The 27,465-nt window shown below is 39.6% G+C and overlaps 1 protein-coding gene and 1 long non-coding RNA gene across 2 annotated transcripts in view; one reads left to right on the top strand and one right to left on the bottom strand.

The window, feature by feature from the left end:
- Positions 1-2,967: 2,967 nt before the first annotated feature.
- The window catches only part of LOC117528399 (PIH1 domain-containing protein 1-like), a 90,752-nt gene continuing 66,254 nt past the window's right edge, over positions 2,968-27,465 (bottom strand). The window contains 7 exon segments of the mRNA XM_034191029.1: positions 2,968-3,118; positions 4,298-4,441; positions 7,912-7,990; positions 8,290-8,316; positions 13,419-13,515; positions 13,835-13,916; positions 14,021-14,082. Coding sequence (XP_034046920.1) covers positions 3,083-3,118; positions 4,298-4,441; positions 7,912-7,990; positions 8,290-8,316; positions 13,419-13,515; positions 13,835-13,916; positions 14,021-14,082 — 527 coding nt within the window. The 3' untranslated portion in view covers positions 2,968-3,082.
- LOC117528400 lies at positions 4,352-19,411 on the top strand. The gene is made up of 3 exons (XR_004565757.1): positions 4,352-4,474; positions 10,247-10,252; positions 19,393-19,411. It is a non-coding gene; the product is annotated as an uncharacterized LOC117528400 (long non-coding RNA).

Raw genomic sequence — 27,465 nt, 5'->3', positions numbered from 1 at the left:
ATATATATATATATATATATACATACACACACACCTTAACTTTTAATTTTGTAGTTTTATGCAATAAAAGCAGCTGTAGCTAATCTGGCAGCTGAACAGAATAAAAAAACAATGAAGAAAAAAACAACAACATTGTATTAACATAACACAAAATTACATTTTTTCAGCAGTACCATAAAACTTACTACTTTTCATATGAATATCAAGTTCCATCATGATAGGAACAGCGGTGTGGTGACAGGTGGACGTACCTGTATGGAGGTTTGGTTCACCGGGTAGGAGCGACAGGGGCAAGTGAGAGAACAGCTACTGCAGAAGGAGACAGAGGCCGTTTTATACACAGTGGGGACAGCGTCCGTATGAATGACTGCGCAGGAATGTATGCTGGGAGAATTACTGAGAGCTGCAGTGTACGCTTTAAGAATAACTGTCAGCCTTTGTGTGTCCTACATGTGTTGAAGGCCCGGAGCCACAGGAGGATTAAGCAACGCAGACAGACAAGCACCCCCCCCCAGGATTAGGCAGAACAGAGAGAGATGACCTCAGCGCACAAATGGAGGAGCGGGTTGGAAGGAGATGACAAAAAGCAGAGGGAAGGAAGCTGGCAGAAAGGGACAGCTGCTGGGGGCCGGGGCCAGCAACAGAGAGGGAATGGCACAGTGAAGAAATTATTAAAAAGTCATGAAATTTCAGATAGAATTTGTCAGAAAGCACACTTGAGTTTAGACTGGATTTAAGAAAATCCTCTGTGACACTCGACCATGAAGCCGTCACTGACTGTGCAGTTTGTTCCTCGGGAGCCTAGAACTCCTTCCAAGTTCTCTTGAGTGTTTTCCTCACAAGTCTCCTCCTTACACAGTCACTCAGTTTTTGAGAACTCCATCTTTCAGACAGATTTACCCTACTGTTCAAACTTCTTAATGATTGATGTAAATTAAGTCAGACATATTCAACAATGAGGAAATGTTCATGTGTCCAAACCCCATGACTTGTCAAAATATATATTAACTTGACTATGTAATTTTCAAATATGATTAATTAAAAAAAAACAATCAACAAAAAGCCCAAATACCTCCCCTTAAAGATCAGGTCAGATCAGGTTTGGGAGCGTGCACTACCACTGCACGTCATATCATCCACCATATTACAGCACTGCCTTGGATCCTGAATGGCAATCAACCAGGCAGATGACCGGTCCATTCCCACCTCTTGAAAATAATCTATATGCTGCAGCCTGGTGAAATGTGAGCATCTCCTCATCTCCTTACCCTTCTCCAGCTGCTGGGGTCCTCGACACTGAGGCACCTGTCTGCTGGATCATACCCTGACAAACACACCACATGGCATATTGTAACCAATGTTCCCTCACCATGCAAGTGAAACTCCTCACCTGAGTTTGCCTAAGTAGCCGTCATTCCAGCTGTACCCAAGTATTTTCCGAAGAGACAAAGTATCAAAGACATCCAGTTGTCGTTGAAGGTTACTGGTGAACATCAAACTCTCACAAAACAGGAAGCACCAGAACATTAAACACTGGACCTTCATTCTCCTGCAAAGATATCTGTTCCGCCAAATACCTCTGTCCAGTGACCTCATGACTCAAAGCACTTCCCAGGATTTTCTCGATCTCAAAGTCAGAGGACTCAGTGACATGAATGTCTCTGCAAGTTTAACACTTTCACCCCTTACAGAAACACTTCTGATGGCCAAGTGCAGAAAGTCATTGAAAGCGTGGATCTTACTCTTGATCAAGGACAATCCCAAACCCAGGCACTCTGATTCCTCACTCAACTTCTTAAGTGCTGAACGTAGGGTATCCAAGGATCCCCCAAAGATCACAGCATTGTGACATTAAGGCCAATAAACTTTTCCCTCACCAATGAAGGTACATTAGCAATCAACGTTTGGACACTTTCCCTTTCAACTGAGAAGAGGAATATGGCTTGCAGTACTCATGGACACACATAGGGTGATGACAAAAACAGTTTTGGTTGAGGGTTATACCAAAATAATTGATTGTATTATGGAGATTTGCATCAGTTAGCCGTATTGGAAAGGCTCCAACTGCTACCATTGACACATCTGCATCTACTTCCAGCAGTAACCGCACCTGCACTCAATGTTCAGAGCCAAACAGATGCTTATAAACAGTAGAGGAGACAAAAAGGGGTGAGGCAGGAGGCCACAGACAGAGGGATGACCAGAAATAGACCGACTGCTTCACGCAGCTTCTTTTCCATGAAAGGGGAGTTTCCATTTCAGCCAAAGAACCTCTTACAGGAAGAACTCTCCAACCGCGACCCACATCTACACCTCAAAGAGACTGACGAGTTTAGTTCCAACACATCACTGCTTCATCACTTTATTATTAATACACTGTTCATTCACAGGTGCAGTAACAACTTTGACAGTGATTTAAATCAATGAACTACAAAACATCTGTAGCTTCAAGAGGGAGACTGACCACAGAGGTTTCTACTACAATCCAAAATGACTGTTTGTCTCGCACCAGGACAAAGATTCCAGACAGGCTTTCTGGGACGAACAGCAGCCCAAATCACAGAAATGACCAGGAACTGTTCAGCACTTTTGTCATTTATCATTTTACCAATGTGTTGAATCTATTAGCTGAAGAAAAATAAGAATGCAGTGAACTGGTTAACATTAGCGCACAGCTGACTATGAGACTGGAGCAGCTGTCCAGAATTCTAAATTTTGTCAGGCGCAGTGTGTCTGTCCTCAGTGCTGAGAGCTGGAGATCTGTTAGACATTCTGCTCGACAAACTGAGACCGTACTCAAAAGCCTTCAGATGATTTACAGAAGGAAAAAACTAAAACAAAACAGGCCTTCAAAACAAAAACATTCACTCTTTTGTGAGGCGTTCAAGGCCATAACATGAGTTCAGATGTAGAACAATCTTGATACATAAAGAAAAACTTTTTTTAAACAGCAGTCAATTTTTGCCATTTTCAAGAAGATTTTTTTATGACTTAAACAAGAGGTTTAACTTCATAAAATACAAAATCTTTATTAGTACAGCATTTGTTTTAAACAATAATAAATTAATAGACATTTGTTATTTTATGGTGAAACCACGGGCATGTTCACTGTGAGGATCTGAAACAGAGAGAGAGAGAGAGAATGTGAGATGAAGCCAGGGACAACGTGTACAATATGCTAAATCACTTCTCAATTAATGCAATACTGCCACAATGCACCTCTGTGTTCCTGCTGTGTCCTTTTAGTGCATTATTATCATGACAGTAGGGGTGCTAGGACCACCCCCTTTGCACCCACCACAGAACTAAACCAAACCAACCATTTTTTATCATTTATTTATGCATTTTGACAACATTGGGTTTAATTAATTTAATTTATGTCATTCATATGACACATGTCATTCACCGGGGCTGCTCCCACTTGCGTCGTGCGTCGTTATGACGGCGCCGCGTCGAAGCAACCTAGTGCTGAGACAATGCAGCTCAGCTCACGTACACAGCGCGAGGGGCGCAAACGAAAATTAAACATGTTTAATTTTTTTTCCGTCCTCTGCTCGATGCAGAATTAAGTGGTTTCAGCGCAAGTCAGAGCAACAGGACGGTACTCAGCGTGGCTGGAAGCCACACACTCACAAGACGACGTTACCCGACGCCAATTTATGATTCCTGCTGTGTTCCACTGTTCCCGCAGTATAAATCATGCAGGATTGTTTTTATACCATGTACACAATGCAGTAAAACTACACGCTCAAAAAACAAAGAAAAAAATGCTAATTGCAGCAGCTGCTCCTCCTTGCTGCTCCTTTTCACAAAGGAGCAGAAGCAAACACTTTTAAACACTTTTGTGAGAAGACTCTCACAAAAGTGTTTAAATAAAATCCATAAGTCCTGCTCACAGACTGATTGCCAGAGACAGGAGATGTCCTCATCCAGTAAAAAGTCCGGACATCTCCAGTCCACTCACGGACGATTCGTTCACGCAAGCACATGTGAACTTAAAAAAAGAAAGAAAGAAAAAAAAAAACTGTCTGGCTGCAGGCAATTAGTTCCTTGTTCTCCGCTCAAACTCTCTCATCACAGTTAAAAAAAAGGACAACAAAGGACATAAGTCCTGCTCACAGACTAATTGCCAGAGACAGGACATGTCAACATCAAGTATAACTCCAGACATCTCCACATTTACTCAGGGACGGTTTGTTCATTAAGGTCATTACCAGCTATTGCTGGATGCATGATCATAAAAAGTGGCCAGCGTCTGTCAGTTGGTGTGTCTGAGCAGAGTATGCATGTCAAGTACCTGTGTGCTGGTATTGTACTGTGCGAAGCTGTTTTCCTGCTCAATGAGGAATGGGTGGAAGATGTCAAGATGGAAGAGTGAAGGCCGAGCCGTCAACACAAGCCGGTCTTCCCCTACGTCCAGAACCAGAGAACGAGAGGACGGCTGCACAGGACACAAGTTCACTCAAATGTAACTGTGCTACACTTTTAGATGGTGTCTTATACACAGGCACAGCAGAGAATAATCTGATGTAAGGAGAAAATGCAAAAAAGTCCAACATTCATGGTGGCCCAGAGAAGTCAAAACACCTCAATTAAGACAACATGAGCAAATGTAGAAACACTGACAAATACAAGGATGTACAGAGACAAAGATGTCTCTGTACATTGCTGCATTCATCTTTCCCTCAATCCTGACTAGTCTCCCAGATCCTGCTGCTGAAAAATATCCCCACAGTGTGATGCTGCCACCACCATGCTTCACTGTCGAGATGGTGTCCGGTTTCCTCCAAACATGACACCTGGCATTCATGCCAAAGAGTTCAATCTTTGTCTCATCAGACCAGAGAATTTTGTTTCTCATGGTCTGAAAGTCCTTCAGATGCCATGTAGACAGATGTGTATCTTTCCAAATCATGTCCAATCAACTGAATTTATCCCAGGTGGACTCCAATTAAGCTGTAGAAACATCTCAAGGATGATCAGTGGAAACAGGAAGCACATGAGCTCCATTCTAAGTTTCATGGCAAACGCTGTGAATACTTAGTACATGTGATTTCTTTTTTTTATTTTCAAGAAATGTGCAAAATAAATAAATAAATAAATTCACATTGTCATTATGGGGTATTGCATGTATAAGTTTGAGGAAAAAAAAATATTTTAATCCATTTGGAATAAGGCTGTAGCATAACAAAATGTCCACAAAGTGAAGCATTGTGAATATTTTCCAAATGCACTGTACTGATAATTTTGCACTGGCCATTTTGTGGAACACAGGAAATTGAGGTGTGGACAGATTTTGCAATTCTTATGGGTCAGAGTAATTTTTCATGTTTGTGTTGTATCAAAAGCTTGTGGAAGTCATTTAAAAATTTAAACAGCCAAAGGTAACAGCTTTGATTCCAGTACATTTTTTTTAGCTAGCAACCACTCATGGCATGTACTCAGTAGTAGCTGAGTTGGAATTAAAAAAAAAAAGAAAAAGATTCATGCATATTGTTACCTTCATTTTTTTTTTTTAGTTGAGCGGTGCATTCTTTTTTAGAGTGTATTGCATGTGACCAGCATGTGACCCTCACATACTTTTAAGTCAGTTATTTCACAGTTCGTCAGCTTTCAATCACATTGGCCTACAGTCAACATGATTATACAAGAAAGATGGCCATGATGAGTAACACTAAAGGCCCGTCACACCTTGACGATTTAGCCAGCGTATGTATGCCAATCGTATTAAAAACACTGGCATGAGTTCAATAAGTTAAGGTAAGTTTTTTATAAGTTAAGAGCACGTTGAAGCATGCTGAAACACGCTGAAGCTCGCTGATGCATGTTAAGCTGAGCTCCTCAAAAAATTGTGGGCATATTGAAAATTTTCAACGAGTGCCAGCGTGTGACTCATACGTCCCAGGGGACATAAGTTGTAGGTAAGTTATGCGATTGTTGACACACGTTTCTTTTAATTTACTCATACGTCTAAATCCATCCATTACTGCTATCCACTGATTGGCTGAAACCTGCGGTCCTCATGCAGACAGACTGTTTCATTCACACACGGAGTAAATACGACCTGTTCATTTCAGTCTAATTCACCATCACAGACGGACATGAATCCACACAAAGCTCCTGATTTTTGAAAATGACCTCTGAAAATACTTTAATTTGTGGCTGGAAACGTAGCATTTTAAAGCAAGTCCCTCGGTGGGTTTTCTGCTCCAGATGTGTTTTAGCTGTTGTCGTGCTCTGATCACACAGAAGCGCTGTGATGATTTAAATTTTTAAACCACTGTCGCTGTGGTGTGATCATCAGACACTTGATCGATCGATCAGGGTGATCACACCTGACTAATGCGCTGTAACTCTTTTTAAAGTGTTGTCGCTGTTGGTGTGATAACTGACGACCTGACTGATCAGGTGTGGTCACGCCTGATTAATGCGCTTTTTAAACATTTAAAGCGTCGTCGCTGATCACCACACCGACAGATCACACAGCACTTCATTCTGCTCACAGCTGATCGCGGTCGACTTGTGCTTTAAAACTTTAAATCATCACAGCGCTTCATTATTCAGGTCTGTGATGACCTGATCAGGTTTGATCAGCAGACCTGATCAGAGATCAACGGCTCTTTAAACATTTAAAGAGACAGCATTTCATTCATTCACGGCAGCGTTTACCACAGCCAGTCCACTCATCAGCATTCTGTACACAGTGAAAATGGTCCACCAAGATAAAAAAATGAAAAATAAAATAATGTTAAATTACTCTGTTTCTGACCCACACCACACCGTGCAGTACCGACCAGAACCACCGGGTTGAAATGGGGCCGTCGGCATATGCAGGATAAATCATCAAGGTGTGACAGCTGCACTGATTTATGAGACGTGTGCCAGCGTTGTTAATACGGTTGGCATACGCAGGCTAAATTGTCAAGGTGTGAAAGGGCCATAATAACAGGATGTAGATGGCAGGACATTGTGTGTCACTGACAAAGGTTAGCTTGGACGTAAATACCCTGCACATATCCTGACCGTAACCTAGCAGTGTTCAGAGCATTCGTTCCCATGTTTGCTAAAGTAGTGTGGGGTTTTTGGAACAAAAAAAAATCTGAGTTTACCACTTACTCTGAGTTGACACATCAAGATACATGAGGAAATCTGCTCTGTGGAATAACCCCCCCCCCCCCCCCCGGGTCAGCAGGGCTGAGCAAGTTCATTCATTTACTTTAATGATGACTTAATCTTAAGTTAACTATGTTTTCACATTTTAAATTTGTGACGCAATGAACAGTCAGTCAGTAAATGTTCTGTACAGAAACCACTTTTGTTTGTTAGTTCTTCTGTTGTGTTGTGCCAATTTCAAACATATTTGCATGTGATGTGGGACTTTGCAGCAGAAATATTACTAAATTTAAGTGTTGCATGTGCTGTAGGTTATATTTGTTTGTGTTCTTTGTGTCTTCTCAATTTGTAAGATGTTTTTTGTTGAATTGATGCAGGGTTTTTTAACATTTGCTAGTGTCTTAATTTGGAAGTGTTGTGGTTTCTCCTGGTCACTTTCAAAACTGGATTTAACATTACAAACTGTTACCAAAAGTTAAGATATTAAAGAAAGTGTCATTGAAGAAAAAAGTAACAGACGTTTTCAGACTACGGAAAAAAAAATTATTACAGGAATACAGTCAAATACATGATTACACAAAGACAACAAATATGGAATAATAAAGTAATAACCTACAACCTAGTTAAGCTAAAATAATTCTGGGTTAAAGGTAAAAGCTAGCTGCAAAATACAAATTTTTTGTATTTTATACTAAGTACTTTTCATTGTAAATTGGAATATGAATTGAAGCATCTTTGTTTTACTTTTAAATCATGCCTAATTTTTCCACTGTGGTGTACATGTGTCACAATTCTCACCACTCCAGGAAGCTTTATTTCTGCAACAAGGTACTCTGGGTCACCAGCAGGAGGCTCCACAAGCAAAGTAAACTCTGGTCTTGAGACAAAGAGGAGAAATAAACCACAGAAAAGAAAAAGTGAAACATGGGTCAGAGAGGACGGCTGAGCAAAGAAAAGCATACAGTGATGAGGAAGAAACAAAAAAGAAAACCCAGTGTGAAAGTGGAAAGAAGTTTAAAAATGATGGCAAAAAAATGAAAAAGTACATAAACAGTATTGAAAGTTTGGCGAGACCGAGGCAAAGTAAGAACAGTCAGAAATATGTGTCCAACAAAATGTTGTATCTGATTCTGCACAAAGCCTCCAGCATTTATGTAAAAAAAATGAAATATTTACCTCTTAGGCGTAACTGTGGATTCCACTCTGTAGCGAAAAAAAACAAACTGTTTAAGAACTTCTGGCAGTTTCAACCATACATTGTTTGGTCTTTTTTTGAACAACTCTCATCTAAAACACTACATATGGTTTATAGTATTCCAAAAACTTTTTTCACTCACATACATACACACACACTCATCTTCAGCCGCTTAGTCCAATTGAGGGTCACGGGGGGCTGGAGTCTATCCCAGCAGTCATAGGGCGTGAGGTGGGGTACACCCTGGACAGGACGCCAGTCTATCACAGGGCCACATCTAGACAAACAAACACATTCACACCCGCACGCACACCTACGGACAATTTAAAGTTTCCAAACCATCAACCTGCATGTCTTTAGATGTGGGAGGAAGCCGGAGCACCTGGAGAACCCACGCAAACACAGGGAGAACATGCAAACGCCACATAAAAAGGCTACAGGTGGGAATCGATCCATGACCTTCTTCCTGTGAGGCACCAGTGCTAAAAACTAAGACACCGTGCTGCCTACAAGCACACAATTTATTAAAATATAATAAAAAAAAAAAAACCCTAAGAAATCACATGTACATAAGTATTCACAGTCTTTGCCATGAAGCTCAAAATTGAGCTCAGGTGCATCCTCTTTCCACTGATCATCCTTGAGATGTTTCTACAGTTTAATATGAGTCGACCTGGGTAAATTCAGTTGGTTGGACATGATTTGGAAAGGCACACACGTATCTACATACAACCCCTGGCAAAAATTATGGAATCACTGGCCTCGAATGATGTTCATTCAGTTGTTTAATTTTGTAGAAAAAAAGCAGATCACAGACATGACACAAAACTAAAGTCATTTCATATGGCAACTTTCTGGCTTTAAGAAACACTATAAGAATCAAGAAAAAAAGATTGTGGCAGTCAGTAACGGTTACTTTTTTAGACCAAGCAGAGGAAAAAAATATGGACTCACTCAATTCTGAGGAATAAATTATGGAATCACCCTGTAAATTTCCATCCCCAAAACTAACACCTGCATCAAATCACATCACATTAAGATCCGGACTATTTGCTGGTCATGACACTGACCCTATGTGGCTTTTTGCAAGGAATGTTTTCACAGTTTTTGCTCTATGGCAAGATGCATTATCATCTTGAAAAATGATTTAATCATCCCCAAACATCCTTTCAATTGTCCAAAATATCAACGTAAACTTGTGCATTTATTGTTGATGTAATGAAAGCCATCTCCCCAGTGCCTTTACCTGACATGCAGCCCCATATCATCAATGACTGTGGAAATTTACATGTTCTCTTCAGGCAGTCATCTTTATAAATCTCATTGGAACGGCACCAAACAAAAGTTCCAGCATCATCATCTTGCCCAATGCAGATTCGAGATTCATCACTGAATATGACTTTCATCCAGTCATCCACAGTCCACGATTGCTTTTCCTTAGCCCATTGTAACCTTGTTTTTTTTCTGTTTAGGTGTTAATGATGGCTTTTGTTTAGCTTTTCTGTATGTAAATCCCATTTCCTTTAGGCGGTTTCTTACAGTTCGGTCACAGACGTTGACTCCAGTTTCCTCCCATTCGTTCCTCATTTGTTTTTGTTTTGCATTTTTCGATTTTTGAACATATTGCTTTAAGTTTTCTGTCTTGACGCTTTGATGTCTTCCTTGGTCTACCAGTATGTTTGCCTTTAACAACCTTCCCATGTTGTTTGTATTTGGTCCAGAGTTTAGACACAGCTGACTGTGAACAACCAACATCTTTTGCAACATTGCGTGATGATTTACCCTCTTTTAAGAGTTTGATAATCCTCTCCTTTGTTTCAATTGACATCTCTCGTGTTGGAGCCATGATTCATGTCAGTCCACTTGGTGCAACAGTTCTCCAAGGTGTGATCACTCCTTTTTAGATGCAGACTAACGAGCAGATCTGATATGATGCAGGTGTTAGTTTTGGGGATGAAAATTTACAGGGTGATTCCATAATTTTTTCCTCAGAATTGAGTGATTCCATATTTTTTTTCTTCTGCTTGGTCTAAAAAAGTAACCGTTACTGACTGCCACAATCTTTTTTTCTTGATTTCTTATAGTGTTTCTTAAAGCCAGAAAGTTGCCATTTGAAATTATTTTAGTTTTGTGTCATGTCTGTGATCTGCTTTTTTTCTACAAAATTAAACAACTGAATGAACATCCTCCGAGGCCGGTGATTCATAATTTTTGCCAGGGGTTGTATAAGGTCTCACAGTTGACAGTGCATGTCAGAGCGCAAACAAAGCACGAAGTCAAAGGAATTGACTGTAGACCTCTGAGACAGGATTGTCTTGAGGCACAAATCTGGGGAAGGGCACAGAAACATATCTGCTGCTTTGAAGGTCCCAATGAGCACAGTGGCCTCCATCATCCGTTGATGGAAGACTTTCAGATCCACCAGGACTCGTCCTAGAGCTGGCCACCCATCTAAACAGAGATTGGAGAGAAGGGCCTTAGTCAGGGAGGTGAACAAGAACCTGATGGTCCCTCTGTCAGAGCTCCAGTATTCCTCTGTGGAGAGAGGTGAGAACCTTTCAGAAGGACAACCATCTCTGCAGCAATCCACCAATCAGGCCTGTAAGGTAGAGTGGTCAGACAGAAGGCACTTCTTAGTCAAAGGTACCTGGCAGCCCACCTGGAGTTTGCCAAAAGGCACCTGAAGGACTCTCAGACCATGAGAAACAAAATTATCTGGACTGATGAGACAAAGATTGAACTCTTTGGCATGAATGACAGGCGTCGTGTTTGGAGAAAACCAGACACCATCCCTACAGTGAAGCATGGTGGTGGCAGCATCATGCTGTGGGGATGTTTTTCAGTGGCAGAAATTAGGAGACTAGTCAGGATTCAGTGAAAGATGAATGCAGCAATGTACAGAGACATCCTGGATGAAAACCTGCTCCACAGCACTCTTGATCTCAAACTGGGGCGACGGTTCATCTTTCAGCAGGACAATGACCTTAAGCACACAGCCAAGATATCAAATTAGTGGCTTCAGGACAACTCTGTGAATGTCTTTGAGTGGTCCAGCCAAAGCCCAGACCTGAATCCGATTGAATATCTCTGGAGAGATCTGAAAGTGGTTGTGCACCGACGCTCCCCATCCAACCTGATGGAGCTTGAAAGGTGATGTAAAGGGTAATGGGCAAAACTGCCAAAGATAGGTGCACCAAGTTTTCATCATATTCTTGAAGACTTGAGGCTGTAACTGCCAAAGATGCATCAACAAACTATTTAGCAAATGCTGTGAATACTAATGTACATGTGATTTCTTAGTTTTTTATTTTTAATAACTTTGAAAAAAAAAATTCCATGTTGTCATTATGGGGTGTTGTGAGCACAATTTTCAATTTTGAGGGAAAAGTGAATTTACTCTATTCTGGAATAAGGCTGTAACAAAACAAAATGTGGAAAAAGTGAAGTGCTGTGAGCTTGTTTCCAGAGTGGAAGGTTCCACCACCCCTGCCCATTCTCCATGTAATGTGGAGTAGTGTCAGGAAGGGCATCAAGTGTAAAACCTATGCCAAATCAACATATGCAGGTCCATCTCGGATCTGGTGTGGTGACACTGAGTAAAAACAAGGGAGAAGCTGAAGGGACTTAACTTACATAATATATTCAACAAAAACATGAATGCAACACTCATTTTCACTGCCATTGTTCATGAGTTTCAGTAAAAGATCTAAGATTTCTTTGATACAGACAAAAGGTTTATTTTTCTCAAATTTGTTCACAAATTTGTTAAAATCCATACTAGTGAGCACTTTACCTTTGGTCTTTGCCAACATAATCCACTCCCTGGCTAGTGTGACTTAGGTGCTGATTAAACAGCATGATTATTGCAAAGAGGGATCTTGAACTATAATAACAGGCCCATTAAAAAATGTGCAGTTGATCTTGAAAATGATCTTTAATAGGTAAAGATGTTAGTCCTAAGGCACCCCCCTGCCCCAACAAATCAACAAAATGGGTGCTTTTGGAAAGCTTAGGATGTCCACAATATGAAATTAAATGGTAATGGTAAAAAACTGGGACTCCGTATCAATTACCAGCGTTTTTATTAACCTACCATCCAAAAATATTTGTCACGCCAGGACGCTAAACACAGAATGTTTACCAAAGGCAGCAGTTTTTACATACATGACACTTATTACATATCAGGAATCAGGCAAGGGTAAATGATATGAATTGTCTTAAAGGCATATAGTTTTCTGGAAGAATGTTTTGACAAAACAGCTTCCTTTTCCTGTTTTGTTTTCTGTTACTCTTTCTGGACCTTCATACCATGTTCATGTATATCAACAGAAAGAGCACAATTTCAGCTCTCATATGATATCTTTCATGGGTTCCTATGGCACATGATAGCAATGATAATGGTTTTTGTAGAATGCATATGTGTGGACGTTGATTTTTTTTACTAGCATGTCAAGATATCGATCCCAATATGAAACATTTTATCATCCTTCAGAAAACACAAATGTTTCTAATAGCCACAAAAATTTAATCTGCTCCTACTCACAACACTGATAACTCCCCATTATACTCAGCCAACCCTAATCACAACCAAACATTTTACAAAATAAACATATACAATGTACCATTTTTGAAAAGTGATACTTTGATACTTTCATACAAAAGTAAACAATGATACCATCAAATAAAATTCTTGAGTACACTGTGCTGTCACTTTCATCACTGTATTATTCCACGAACTCTGCCTTAACGGCAAGAAATTCATCCATTGTGAGCAGTCCAAGGCACATCTGCGCAATAATCATATTCTGGATAAAGTGATGTGCTCACTAACACAGACTCCAGAGAAATAAGCATTTGTGTGCAAAGAAATGTTAGATCTTTTTTAAAGTGTATGAAAAATGGAAACAAAAGTGTTGCATTTATATTTCTGTTGAGTATATTTAGCTTGAAACATTCATTTGATCACAGAATAATGAAATACATTATAAACAAAACTATCTTGTCTTGGATTTGCTGGGGCATGAGTTTCAAAGTAAGATGTCTGAAACAACCTCACCAAGTCTAACTTCTGTTAGCTAATCTGTTCTTTTAGATGGCTGGACTGAAATACCGTGGCTGCAGCTCTTGAATCACTGGCCTGCTCTTTGTCCGAATGTTCTGCTCGCTAACAGAACCCAAGAACTTCCTGTTCTTCAACACCTTCCAGGCTGCAGTAAAACAGAAAAACACAAGAAAATAAATCCAAAACCCCCGGTGGGAAAAAAAAATGCTCTGAAACATGGTTGTGGCACAGATTTTTAAAAACTAATTAAAGGAAAGATGATTTATTTGCATGGATTAGCATCTGTCAGTACGGTATTTTTTTTCAGAAACATTGGTCACTGGGAGGGAAACATGGAAAACTCATGTTTTTTAATTTACTTTTTAACTGTTATTTTTGGTGATGCTGTAGCACTATCACACTGCATGCTTCCAGACCTGACACATCGTTACAGCTGTAGCACGTTTAACTGCATAAACACGTACCTCTGCTGAGCTCCAGATTGTATTTGTTCTCTAAACCCTCTAAGGACACCAGGATTACAAACTGCTGGAATAAGGGATCCTTCTACATGACACATGCAATCACAGGAGTTACTTCTAATTTTATGTTATATTTGTTTTCACTCATGGTTAAAAGTGCATAATTACCAAAAATGCAAAGATACATACTTGGCACTTCTGGAAGAAGTCTTGGTTGATGACCACATCATAAGCAGTGCAATTCTGAGAGCCTGTGAGAGAGAGACAGCGATTTGAAATATGTTCATCAGTAAAGAGTTAAAAACAGGATGAGCCTGAAACATAATGCATAAAGGAGAGAAAAATATGATGATCTGACAACCCGACATTTTGTTTCAATTACTGAACAATACAAGAACAATGCTTCCACTGTTCACAACCACCTGACACAGACATGGAAAAATGTTCTCCACTTAAAGCCAAAATAAAGGACAAGAAACTGAAAAAAGTAGTTTGAGCACCAAAAAAATGATTGGGAACAGATTTATGTGAGACTGGACAGCTGAATGACCAACAGTGAATACATCTTTACATCTAATACATCAAATACATCTAAGTTTCATTACAGTAGAAGTCTTTCAGAAAGCGCTGTAACTAGGTTTAAGGATATGATTCCTTCTTTATGTTCTCCAATGCCATATACCAACACAGGGCAGAGTAGCTACCTAAACTCTGTGAGTGAGATAGATTATCTCGTCAATAGTTTTATATCCTCACTGAGGACAACTTTGGATGCTGTAGCTCCTCTGAAAAAGAGAGCCTTAAATCAGAAGTGCCTGACTCCGTGGTATAACTCACAAACTCGCAGCTTAAAGCAGATAACCCGTAAGTTGGAGAGGAAATGGCGTCTCACTAATTTAGAAGATCTTCCTTAGCCTGGAAAAAGAGTCTGTTGCTCTATAAAAAAGCCCTCCATAAAGCTAGGACATCTTACTACTCATCACTAATTGAAGAAAATGAGAACAACCCCAGGTTTCTTTTCAGCACTGTAGCCAGGCTGACAAAGAGTCAGGGCTCTATGAGCCGAGTATTCCTTTAACTTTAACTAGTAATGACTTCATGACTTTCTTTGCTAATAAAATTTTAACTATTAGAGAAAAAATTACTTATAACCATCCCAAAGACATATTGTTCTCTTTGGCTGCTTTCAGTGATGCCGGTATTTGGTTAGACTCTTTCTCTCCGATTGTTCTGAGTTATTTACGTTAGTTACTTCCTCCAAACCATCAACATGTCTATTAGACCCCATTCCTACCAGGCTGCTCAAGGAAGCCCTACCATTAATTAATGCTTCGATCTTAAATATGATCAATCTGTCTTTATTAGTTGGCTATGTACCACAGGCTTTTAAGGTGGCAGTAATTAACCATTACTTAAAAGCCATCACTTGACCCAGCTATCTTAGCTAATTATAGGCCAATCTCCAACCTTCTTTTCTCTCAAAAATTCTTGAAAGGGTAGTTGTAAAACAGCTAACTGATCATCTGCAGAGGAATGATCTATTTGAAGACTTTCAGTCAGGGTTTAGAATTCATCATAGTACAGAAACAGCATTAGTGAAGGTTACAAATGATCTTCTTATGGCCTCAGACAGCGGACTCATCTCTGTGCTTGTTCTGTTAGACCTCAGTGCTGCTTTTGATACTGTTGACCATAAAATTTTATTACAGAGATTAGAGCATGCCATAGGTATTAAAGGCACTGCGCTGCGGTGGTTTGAATCATATTTATCTAATAGATTACAATTTGTTCATGTAAATGGGGAATCTTCTCACAGACTAAGGTTAATTATGGAGTTCCACAAGGTTCTGTGCTAGGACCAATTTTATTCACTTTATACATGCTTCCCTTAGGCAGTATTATTAGACAGCATTGCTTAAATTTTCATTGTTACGCAGATGATACCCAGCTTTATCTATCCATGAAGCCAGAGGACACACACCAATTAGCTAAACTGCAGGATTGTCTTACAGACATAAAGACATGGATGACCTCTAATTCCTGCTTTTAAACTCAGATAAAACTAAAGTTATTGTACTTGGCCCCCACAATCTTAGAAACATGGTGTCTAACCAGATCCTTACTCTGGATGGCATTACCCTGACCTCTAGTAATACTGTGAGAAATCTTGGAGTCATTTTTGATCAGGATATGTCATTCAATGCGCATATTAAACAAATATGTAGGACTGCTTTTTTGCATTTGCGCAATATCTCTAAAATTAGAAAGGTCTTGTCTCAGAGTGATGCTGAAAAACTAATTCATGCATTTATTTCCTCTAGGCTGGACTATTGTAATTCATTATTATCAGGTTGTCCTAAACGTTCCCTGAAAAGCCTTCAGTTAATTCAAAATGCTGCAGCTAGAGTACTGACAAGGACTAGAAGGGGAGAGCATATCTCACCCATATTGGCCTCTCTTCATTGGCTTCCCGTTAATTCTAGAATAGAATTTAAAATTCTTCTTCTTACTTATAAGGTTTTGAATAATCAGGTCCCATCTTATCTTAGGGACCTCATAGTACCATATCACCCCAATAGAGCGCTTCGCTCTCAGACTGCAGGCTTACTTGTAGTTCCTAGGGTTTGTAAGAGTAGAATGGGAGGCAGAGCCTTCAGCTTTCAGGCTCCTCTCCTCTGGAACCAGCCATGATGCACTGAGTGTTTCTTCTCTTTTGCTCTGTATGCACCACTCTGCATTTAATCATTAGTGATTGATCTCTGCTGTCTTCCACAACATGTCTTTTTCCTGGTTCTCTCCCTCAGCCCAACCAGTCCCAGCAGAAGACTGCCCATCCCTGAGCCTGGTTCTGCTGGAGGTTTCTTCCTGTTAAAAGGGAGTTTTTCCTTCCCACTGTCGTCAAGTGCTTGCTCACAGGGGGTCATTTTGACCGTTGGGGTTTTTCCGTAATTATTGTATGGCTTTGCCTTACAATATAAAGTGCCTTGGGGCAACTGTTTGTTGTGATTTGGCGCTATATAAATAAAATTGATTTGATTTGATCTTAGTACTGTATTTTTCGGAGGACAAATTTATTTTTCCTTTCTTCCTTGATGGCGAGGAAGATCTCACCTTGATCAATTCCTAGATGGGATCATCTCCATCCAGGGTCCATCCATAGACAACTGTGCATGGATTTGTTTAATGTGGGAATGTCGATACACAATGACAAACACACGGTCCTCAACAAATCCTTAGTCTGGTCCGATGGCTGGGAAATCCCAGACCGCCGGGGTCTGTGGACCTGATGCAGCCTTCATCCACCTTCACAACCATTTGGTTGCAAGACATCACCTCCTCAGCCTGATCTACTGCAACTAATATACCAAAAAACTATGTTTGTCATTAATAATAATTATAATAATTTATATAGGGCTTTCCCAGGAATCACAGCACTCAAGAAAATAAACTCCAATAATAAAAGAATAAACACCAAAAATAAAAGTACACTACAATAACACATAAGAATCCCAAATTAACAAATTGATGACACAGCAAAAGATGCGACTTATATTTCGGTGCAGCTTATACTCTGGAAAATACGGTAAAAGCCTCAATATCAATTGTACAAGCATGTCTTTTAGGGATCAAAGAGGCCTTTTATTCCTTTAACTGAACAAAACCTGTGCTATGATTAACACGGTGTGACAGTCAGGTCTAGAAGCATTCAGACAGTGAGCATTTATCTGTACACCACCCACGATGAAGCTGAAATTAAACAATCAAAATGTGACTTCACTGAAAATTTCAGTTATTTTAATAATATCCACAGCATGAACTTGATGGAAATCAAGTCAGCGCATTAACAACAGTTATTCTTAATTAATAGAGCAGATGATCCAGTGGCATAGGAGTTGACCTGCTGACTGCTTCAAGTCCAGGCAGGATCACTTGAGGCCACCTGCTTGTGTTCCTGGACAAAACACTTCATGTGCATTGTTTAATTAACAAGAACCAGCCTTATGGAGTGGCATCCCACCCAGGGGGAGTTACAGACACTCATCTACTTCACAAAAGCATTGGTAAAATCATCCATAGGAGTTGGAAAGGATTGTTCTCTCTCCCTTTCACTCACTAAATTTGTACAAATCTCATCAAATTCAAAGCTGTAAAGAAATATGAGCACTAAGATGTGTGCCATACAACAGAAAGTTGCAGAGCTGAATGGGAATAAAAAAAAACTGGATCTTCAAAGGGACTCCTGCAAATGGCAAAAAATAATGAGGTCGAGGCCCGAACATCACTTTTGGTGTGTCATTAAAGGTTTGTTTGGGAGCTAACTGGCTGTGCGGATCTCTCCTTCGTTTTTTGTGCTACTCCTGCAAATGGCTTCATTTCGTCTGGTAGGGGGATGGATAGTTTCCAACATACAGACAGATCCTAGCTACAACGACAGGATTTCTTGAGATAGTTTCAAGTTTGGTACCTCTCACCAAAAACACTGGATTTACACAGGATCCTGAAATTAACCTGATAAATGCATTTATTAATCTGCACAAATGTAACTGCCACAGAAAAAGTGGTAGCGACGACAGAAGCCATTTCCTAAAACTTCAGCTTTACATCCACACGGAAACAGATGCAATCTTTTTGTCATTTTCAAAAAGTGTCCCATAAACACAGCGCAGTTTCAACTTTGGAAACTTTGTAAAACCCTTGTAACTATTAGTATGGCCTAAGCAGTGGGTCACCACTCTGAGTCTGGTCTGCTTGAGGTTTCTTCCTCATTATCATCAGAAGGACTATTTCCTTACCACTGTCGCTTGTGTGCTTGCTCTAGGGCTGGGGTCACCAACCCTGTTCCTGGGGAGCACCTGCCCTGCATGGGTTCCACATCTACCTAGTCAAGTCACACCTGATTTTTTTTAAAGTGGTGTTTTCCAGCTCGTGATTGGCTGAGCACACCTGATAGAGTTAAATGCCTGGGAGTGGAACAGGGAGAGTTAGAAAACATGCAGGGCAGGGGCCCTCCAGGAACAGGGTTTGTGACCCCTGCTCAAGGGGTTGGTAAGGTTAGACCTTACTTGTGTGAAGCGCCTTGAGGCAGCTTTGCTGTGATTTGGTGCTATGTAAATGAAATAAATTTAACTGAATAAATCGAAATTGAATGTCAAGAAATATCCACTGAAAATGCTGTAGTAGATATCACTTGTTAGCGTCCAAGTCAAACAACCATACAGTAAGAAAAGAAGCACCAGAACCCTAAAGACTTGGACCTTCATTCTCCTGCAAAGATATGGTTTGCAGATTGAGCAACAACTCCCTTCTTTCACTCTAGATGGATGATATTCATCTCCAATATTTAAACAAAGATTGCTTGCAATGTCGGGAACAGCATCTCCACCTGCATTTGAAGCTCAGCCCAGATGCCCCAGATCCTTGGCACTTTCCCTCCCCTCAAGTATTTCATTGCCTTTTCAATCACACTAACATTTGATGGATTGCAGGTGTCTGAAGAATCAGCCACAAGAACCCTTGCACTGGAAATGTCTAAGATCCCAGCAGGAGGATCCCAGCAGGAGCCTTACAAAACTGCTCAAAGTAGCTGGCCCCAAAGTGACAGTACAGCAGAGACATCTGTCAGGACTGTACGTCTTCTGCCATTACTGCAGTGAGACTCGCTCCAGATTTTGTGGAACAAGGTGCTTTGATTTGTCTGTAAACAGGCAGAGGGTCACTAGACCACAGATGGTGAAATACCAGATCACAGATTCTTCCAACAAACTTCTCCATGTCCACTCTCAAGGCCATCACAGCCCACTTTCTCAGCTTCTTATATAGTCTTGAATTTCTATGAAGCCACACACTACAACTCCTTTGCATGCCCTCAGACATCTAACACCTCCTCTTATAGATACTGGTGAGTCCACTACAATCCTCACAACTTCAGACAGTGCAGCCACTGCAATGTGGAGTTTTCCAAGCTCCCTCAACAGCAGGGCAAGATGGCCATCCTAAAGCCGCGTTCACACCGGACGCCACGCAATTGCCACAAATTCACATCCCTCGCTTGGCTATGGTACGCACCACCATTGCCCGGTGTGTCGCTCTGCTTGAGCCGCATTCACACCGGACGTCACAAATTCATCATTTACTGTAGGAGCTGCGTCTGGATAACAGCCGCTTTCAGCGGTACTTCCGCCTCTCCAGGACCCAGTTTGAGGACCTCCTGTCCCATTCGCGTGCGCACATGTGAACAAGAAAAAAAAACTGTCTGCTGCTGCTGCAGTTCCTCGCTCTCCCCTCCAATGTGTCATAATTGTGTTAAATAAAGGACAAAAGGGACATAAGTCCTGCTCACAGGCTGATTGCCAGAGACAGGGCATGTCCACATCAAGTATAAACTCCAGACATCTCCACGTCACTACATATCCAGTCCCTGATTGGCTATTGTGGCGCGACAAGACAAAAAAACTTCAGATTTTTCAATTTGTTGAAGAGGACGATGCGATGCAACACGATATCATGCCACAAATGCACCAATTGCTCAAAATCGCTTTATTCACGTCCATCGCGTTGCATTGCGTGGCCTGGACTTTTGTGGCACCACAATGCATCCTTCCATAGGGATTACATGGCAACCTCTCACCGCCGTCGCTTGCGTGGCTTCCGATGTCAACGCAGCATAACGGAGAAAAAGGATGTTCTTGGAGCTCACCCGCATGAAGGTTTGGGCTTGGTGCTGCCATGCAATGGATGACCATTCAGTATAGCAGCAGTGGCCATCCTCCATAGACAAGATCCTTGGTACTCCTGTCTGGTTTCTTCTTATCCAGGGTTGAGGCTTCAGATAGCTTTCCCCCCCCCCCATCTGTCTCATAGTGTGTGCTTAACTTCAGCTCCAGAGTTACTCCCACAGACAGCAGTAGATATAAGCATCTTACTGTTCCAGATTTTAGCTTTGTGGGTACTTTTACAGCGACTGAAGTGCTAATCCCTCACCAAAGTGATAATCTGAGACATAATGCAGCAGACATCCTGCAGATGTCTAAATGGGGCAAGGGTGCCACCAGGAATTTGGGGCTCCATGTAAAGATATCACAATGGGCTCCACCCAGGGGCGTAGGTTTGCATATGGACCATAGGGACAAGTCACAACCAATATTTTGGGATGGCAAAATAGTCCCTACCAATATTTAGAATTTTTTTTATATAACAAAATCATTCACTATTTTTTTGCGAACTCGATACTATAATTTTAGTCGTCACGTTTTGTGTTTTCGACGTGCCAGAGTGACAGGGTTACCCATGTTGCAATTTCATTAGCTCACGTTCTTCTCACATGGACGTAAACAAAGCGCATCTCGTGGCAGGCAGTGCTTCATTTGTAAAGTGGGAGGTCCCGGAGCAGAGAGGATGGGTGGCTCCGGTGCAGTGTTGCCAGATGTACGATAATTATCGTATTTGTACGATAGTTTTGCCCTCTGTACGATGTACGATCAATAAATGTACGATCAATAATGGGAAAAAATCCAATATGTACGATAATTTCAGTTGGTTGCCCAAACACGCATCTCTCTCTGACACCCAAGAATCATTTGCAGGTGTTGCACTCAGGCGGCATCAAATGCTGGCTTTGGGCGACCGGGACAAAGTCATTTGAAAGCCCGCCCCCTCTCTATACAAAGTAATGAGTTCCCATCCAATCTCTGCCGTGACAGGAAGATTCCCCAACCAACATCTTTTTTTTTTTTTTTTTCGAAACTTTATTTCAACAAATGCAATAACAAACGAACAAAACACAAGAGCAAAGAGATATACAAGAAAAATAAAAAAAAAAGTTCAAGTTCCTTATGGAGGTGTCAACATTTTTTTCTGTGTTCAACAAAATCTGCACAAGTGGCCATGGCATCAGATGACGACAGTGACCTCGAGGTTGAATTCGACTCTTTCTAGTCTGGTAATTAACACGTTTGTGTCCCTTCACAGAAAAAAAAAAATCTTTCTAGTCTGGTAGTGCATTTGCGTTCTTTTTGTGCCATAGTTTCCCCATTACTATAATTACTGTTTAAAAATGTGACATAAAATTCTTTGTAAATTAAAAAAAAACGCTAAAATAGTTACGTTGTATGCGTTTTGTTTGTGTACGATAATTTCTCCCAAAATACGATAATTTTGAGGTTTTGGTACGATAGTTTCATATTTCATATCTGGCAACACTGCTCCGGTGCAGAAAACAAGAAGGGCGGGGCTTGCGAACAATGCTGTGCGCCACACTTAAAATAAACTGCACACCCACACAAACACGCACGCACACCTTCACAAATGACACTAACATCCTGCCTTTTCCTCAAAAATTACTACATTTATGTTTGCTGTCTGTCTCTGTACTTTTCTGTCATTTTTGCGCTCTTTTTCATACTTTTCCCTCGTTTCAAGTCACCGAACGCACTTTACCGTAATATATGCAACATATAGCACACTGTTGGAAAGCACGGGTTCTTGGCTTGCTGTCAGTGTTGAAATTTTTCAGCTTGAGGGCTTACATGAGAATTTACGGTAATGAGAATCAGCGGCGCACTAGTGTGAAACTTCCGTGTTTTTCCTCTGCGTTATGACATCACAGGCTTACGTTTACCGTAATACACCATATATATCATTGTAAAGCCCTTTTTTTGTTGGCAAATTAGGTTGCCAGATACCTACAACTGCATTATTGATGAAGAGAATAGATTATACATCTTGGTTGCAAAAACTTTTTTTTTTGTTAGCTCCACAAGTATTTTTTTTGTTGTCTTGTTCTCTCAGGTGTAGGCCTATAGAATAGATTCGTGATTTTGGGTGCAATTTTGTTATTTAAGCTATTTGTTTGTCTGCCTACACACTTAATAATGTAAATAAAGTGTTAAATTATTCAGCATTATGTCGTCATATGTTATGTATTATGCTGTACTTGTGCGTCTAATGGTATGAGTGGGTTAGGGGGTGATGGTGGTGGGCAGGGGGGCGGGGGGGGGGGGTATTGTCCCTACCAAAGCTGAGACCAAACCTACGCCCTTGGCTCCACCAACATGAGCCATGTCACCCCAGAAACATCTATTCATCAGAAACATCTATCTATAACATCAGTGACATCTATTACAGTTTAAAAACACTTTTAATAATAAAATTATTTTAACATAAACTAATAACTTTTACAAATACTTGCTATCAAGTCTCCTTGTTAATATCAGTTACTTTTTGCTGGCCATAATCCTGGCTCACCTGACAGACTATTCTCTTCCTCTGAATGGGGAGGTGAATCCTTGGTTCAAACCCCAGCTTGACCGGAAAATCACTAAGGCATTGGGCAAGGTCCTTAAACCCTAAGGTGCTCCCGGTGTGTAGTGAGCGGTTTCCATCGCAGCACCCTGACATCGGTGTGCGAATGTGTAAATTTCGCATTTCGCTGTAGCACACAACTCTCATGGAGTAAACTCTACGCTACGAGGTTGGAGTTATCAACAAGATGCCGCCCAAATCGAACTACGGAGACTTGAAAGAGTCATTTGACTCCCTGGCTGAGGATGTGTCTGCTGTCAAAACGCAGCAGACACAGCTCTTGGAACTTTTGGAGGAGGTTAAACAGCTGCGCCTCCAGAACAACGAGAAAAGCCGGCGCATCACAGAGCTGGAGCAGCGAGTGGAGGAACTGGAGCAACATTCCCGTATGAACGACGTGGTCATCTCAGGAATCCAAATCAAGCCGCGCTCGTACGCGCGTGAGGTTGTCGGCGATGGTGAGGAGCCCAGTGAGCAGGAGACGCTCTCTGTGGAGCAACAGGTGGCATCCTACCTCCAGAGTAGAGGGATAGAACTGGAACTGGAGCACACTGAGGCGTGTCACACACTGAGACAAACTGGAGAGAGACCAACTGTCATTGTAAGATTTGCCAACAGAAGAAACAAAAGGGCACTTTTGAAGCAAAGATTCAAACTAAAAGGAACAAATGTATTCATGAATGATCACTTAACCAAAAAGAATGCTGATATAGCCAAGAAAGCAAGATACCTAAAGAAACAGCAAAGAATCCAGCAAACGTGGGTAACAAATTGTAAGATTATCATCAAACTGAATGGTACACCAGAAGAAGCAAAAGTTATGGTTGTGAGAAATATAGAAGAGCTTGACAAATACAACTGAAAGATAAAGGTAACAATGTGAGACTCTATACACCACCATGAACATTACAACAAACACATCCACACCAAGGAACAACAAAGATACAAATCTGCTACAGAGAATCTTACAATTTAAACAAAAGGAACTGGAAACATTTAAATATACTGAGCACAAAACACAAGACCAGGAAAATGAAACTGACCCGGTCAACAACCTTCTTGTTTCAATAAATATGAACTGTGATTACTATACACAAGACCAGTATACAAATGTCATGACTTCGGACAACAAATTGTCAATCATACATTTCAACAGCCGAAGTTTGTACACTAATTTTAACTCTATAAAGGAATATTTGCAACAGTTTATATTACCATTTAGTATTATTGCCATATCAGAATCCTGGTTACAAAAGGAAAAAGGTATTGATTTTGATTTAGATGATTATGAGTTGCATAATGTAAACAGGAAAAACAAAACAGGAGGTGGCGTTGCATTATATATTCATAAAACAATTCAGTTTACGGTTGTAGAAAGTATGTCAGTAACAATAGATGGAGTAATGGAATGTCTGACAGTCGAAATATACAACAAAAAGAGAAAAACATTATTGTAAGTTGTGTATATCGGTCACCTGGTTCAAGTATTGACATTTTTAATGAAATGGAAAAAATGTTTTCGGAAATAAGTACTAAAAACATATTTGTCTGTGGGGATTTTAACATAGATCTTTTGAATCCTGAAAAACAGAAATCAATAGATGCTTTTTCTGACACAATGTATAGTATGTCCCTTTATCCAGCAATTACAAAACCAAGCAGAACAACATCTCACAGTGCCACAATAATCGATAATATCTTTACGAATATTATTGAAAATCAAGTTATAAGTGGCCTGTTCATATGTGATATCACTGATCACTTACCTGTTTTTATTGTTTATGACTGTGACTTTAAAAAAAACTAAACATGACAGAGAAGTAGTCCACAAATGAATAAGAACAGAAGAAACAATAAATGCCTTCAACAGCAGTTTAAATACACAAGACTGGAACACAGTCTACAGTGAGTCAGATGTAGATGGTGCATAGAGCAATTTCATAGAAATTTTCTGCACGTTGTATAATAAACATTGTCCCCTTAAAGAATACTATAAAAATAAAAGATACAATAAATGTCCTTGGCTAACCAAAGGAATATTAAAAGCCTACAAAAAGAAAAACAGCCTTTATAAAAAAATGTATTAATTCAAAAACAAAAGAAGCTGAAATAAGATATAAAGTATATAAAAATAAATTAACAGAAGTCATCCGAATAAGTAAAAAGTTATACTATAATGAAATTTTACAAAAAAATAAAAACAACATTAAAGAAACGTGGAACATTTTGAATAACTTAATTAAACCAGGATCCTCCAATATAAGATATCCAGATTATTTTATTGATAAAAATGTTCATGATTACAACATGAACAATATAGTAAATGGTTTTAATAAATTTTTTGTACATGTTGGCCCCGACTTGGCTGCTGAAATCCCAAATCCAGGAATTCAGCAGTCCAATGAAACCATAAATAGAAACATAAATTCAATTTTTCTTTCAGCAACAAATGAACAAGAAATAAAAGACATTGTTAATAAATGCAGAAACAAACTATCTACAGACTGTCAAGATATAGACATGGTATTAGTCAAAAAAGTAATAAACAACATCTCAAAACCTCTGACCTATATCTGTAATTTGTCATTCCAAACTGGATGTGTTCCAAAAAAAATGAAAATTGCAAATGTTATACCACTGTACAAAAATGACAATAAACATATTTTTACCAATTATAGACCAATTTCTTTACTCCCACAGTTTTCAAAAATCCTAGAAAAATTGTTCAATATTCATTGATCTTAAAAAAGCATTTGATACAATTAACCATTCAATTTTAATCAACAAATTAGAGAATTATGGTATCAGAGGAGTTGCAGGAAATTGGATAAAAAGTTATCTTACAGATAGGGTCCAATACATGAAAATGGGAAATTACAAATCCGAATGTCTTGGCGTTGCTTGTGGTGTCCCCCAGGGGGCAGTATTGGGTCCCAAATTGTTTAATATGTACATTAATGACATTTTTAATGCATCTAGATCACTGAAAATAATATTATTTGCTGATGATACAAATATATTCTACAGTAGTGACAATTATAATGAACTTATAAATACTGTAAATGACGAACTAAGTAAAATAAAAAAATGGATGGACAGTGACAAATTATCATTAAATTTAAATAAAACAAAAGCAATGATATTTGGTAATTATAAGATTAAATCTAATTTACAAATATGCATAGACGGTGTCCAAATTGAAAATTTAGCTTAAAACAAATTTTTAGGAGTAATAATAGACAGTACATTAACATGGAAAGCCCACATCAGACACATAAAAACAAAAATTTCAAAAAGCCTCTCTATTATGAATAAGGTAAAGCAATTTCTTGATCATAACGCACTCCGTACATTATATTGCTCCTTAGTTCTCCCATACTTAACATATTGTGTTGAAGTGTGGGGTAACAATTATCAATGTTCAATACAACCACTATTTATATTACAAAAACGAGCAATAAGGATCATACATAAAGGTGGATTTTTAGAACATAGCAATAATCTTTTTATGCAATCAAAATTACTTAAATTTCATGATCTTGTAAAATATTATACATTACAGATTCTATTCAAGGTATTTAATAAGTCACTGCCAAGTAACATTCAAAAGTTCTTCTCAGTCAAAGAGTGTGCTCATAATCTTAGAGGTTTTGCTAAATTCACATTATTAAAAGTTAGAACCACCCGAAAAAAATTTTGTGTGTCTGTATGTGGAGCAAAGTTATGGAATGGTTTGGACGTCAAACTCAAGCAATGCCAAAATATTCATACATTCAAGTCACATTATAAACAGAGGGTCTGGGATCGGTATAGAATGATTGAGACTCAACAATAAAATCCATTTTACATTCATGGCTCATGGCTCTGTATCACAATTGTTGGTTTGTGCATTATATGTTTGTTTCCTCCATATGTTTGGTTCTTTATCGTAATTGGTATTGTTGCTCTCTTATCATTGTTGGTATGTCTTTTATATGTTTGTTTCCTTATCGTAACTGGTATTGCTGTTTTCTTACCATTGTTGGTATGTGCATCATATGTTTGTTTTCTTTACCGTAACTGGTATCGTTGATCTCTTACCATTGTTGGTATGTGCTTCGTTGCTTGTTTATCATATTGGTATTGTTTTCTTGCCGCTGTTGGTATCTATTGTGGGAAATTACAAGTATTTAAACATATTATTTTCTTAATTTTCGATGTAATTGACGGGAAGCAGCTATGTACTTTATGTTAAATTTGAATAAAGGGGTGGGATTAAATAAGTTTTCTTCCTCCCACTCCTTTTTGAGCGGATATAATGACCTGAGTTAATAGTAAATTTAATTTATTGTTTA

The sequence above is a fragment of the Thalassophryne amazonica genome, chromosome 16 (assembly GCF_902500255.1).
Source record: "Thalassophryne amazonica chromosome 16, fThaAma1.1, whole genome shotgun sequence".
Taxonomy (NCBI): domain Eukaryota; kingdom Metazoa; phylum Chordata; class Actinopteri; order Batrachoidiformes; family Batrachoididae; genus Thalassophryne; species Thalassophryne amazonica.
The sequence above is the reverse complement of the archived record's forward strand: the minus strand, read 5'-3'. Positions and strand labels throughout refer to the sequence as shown.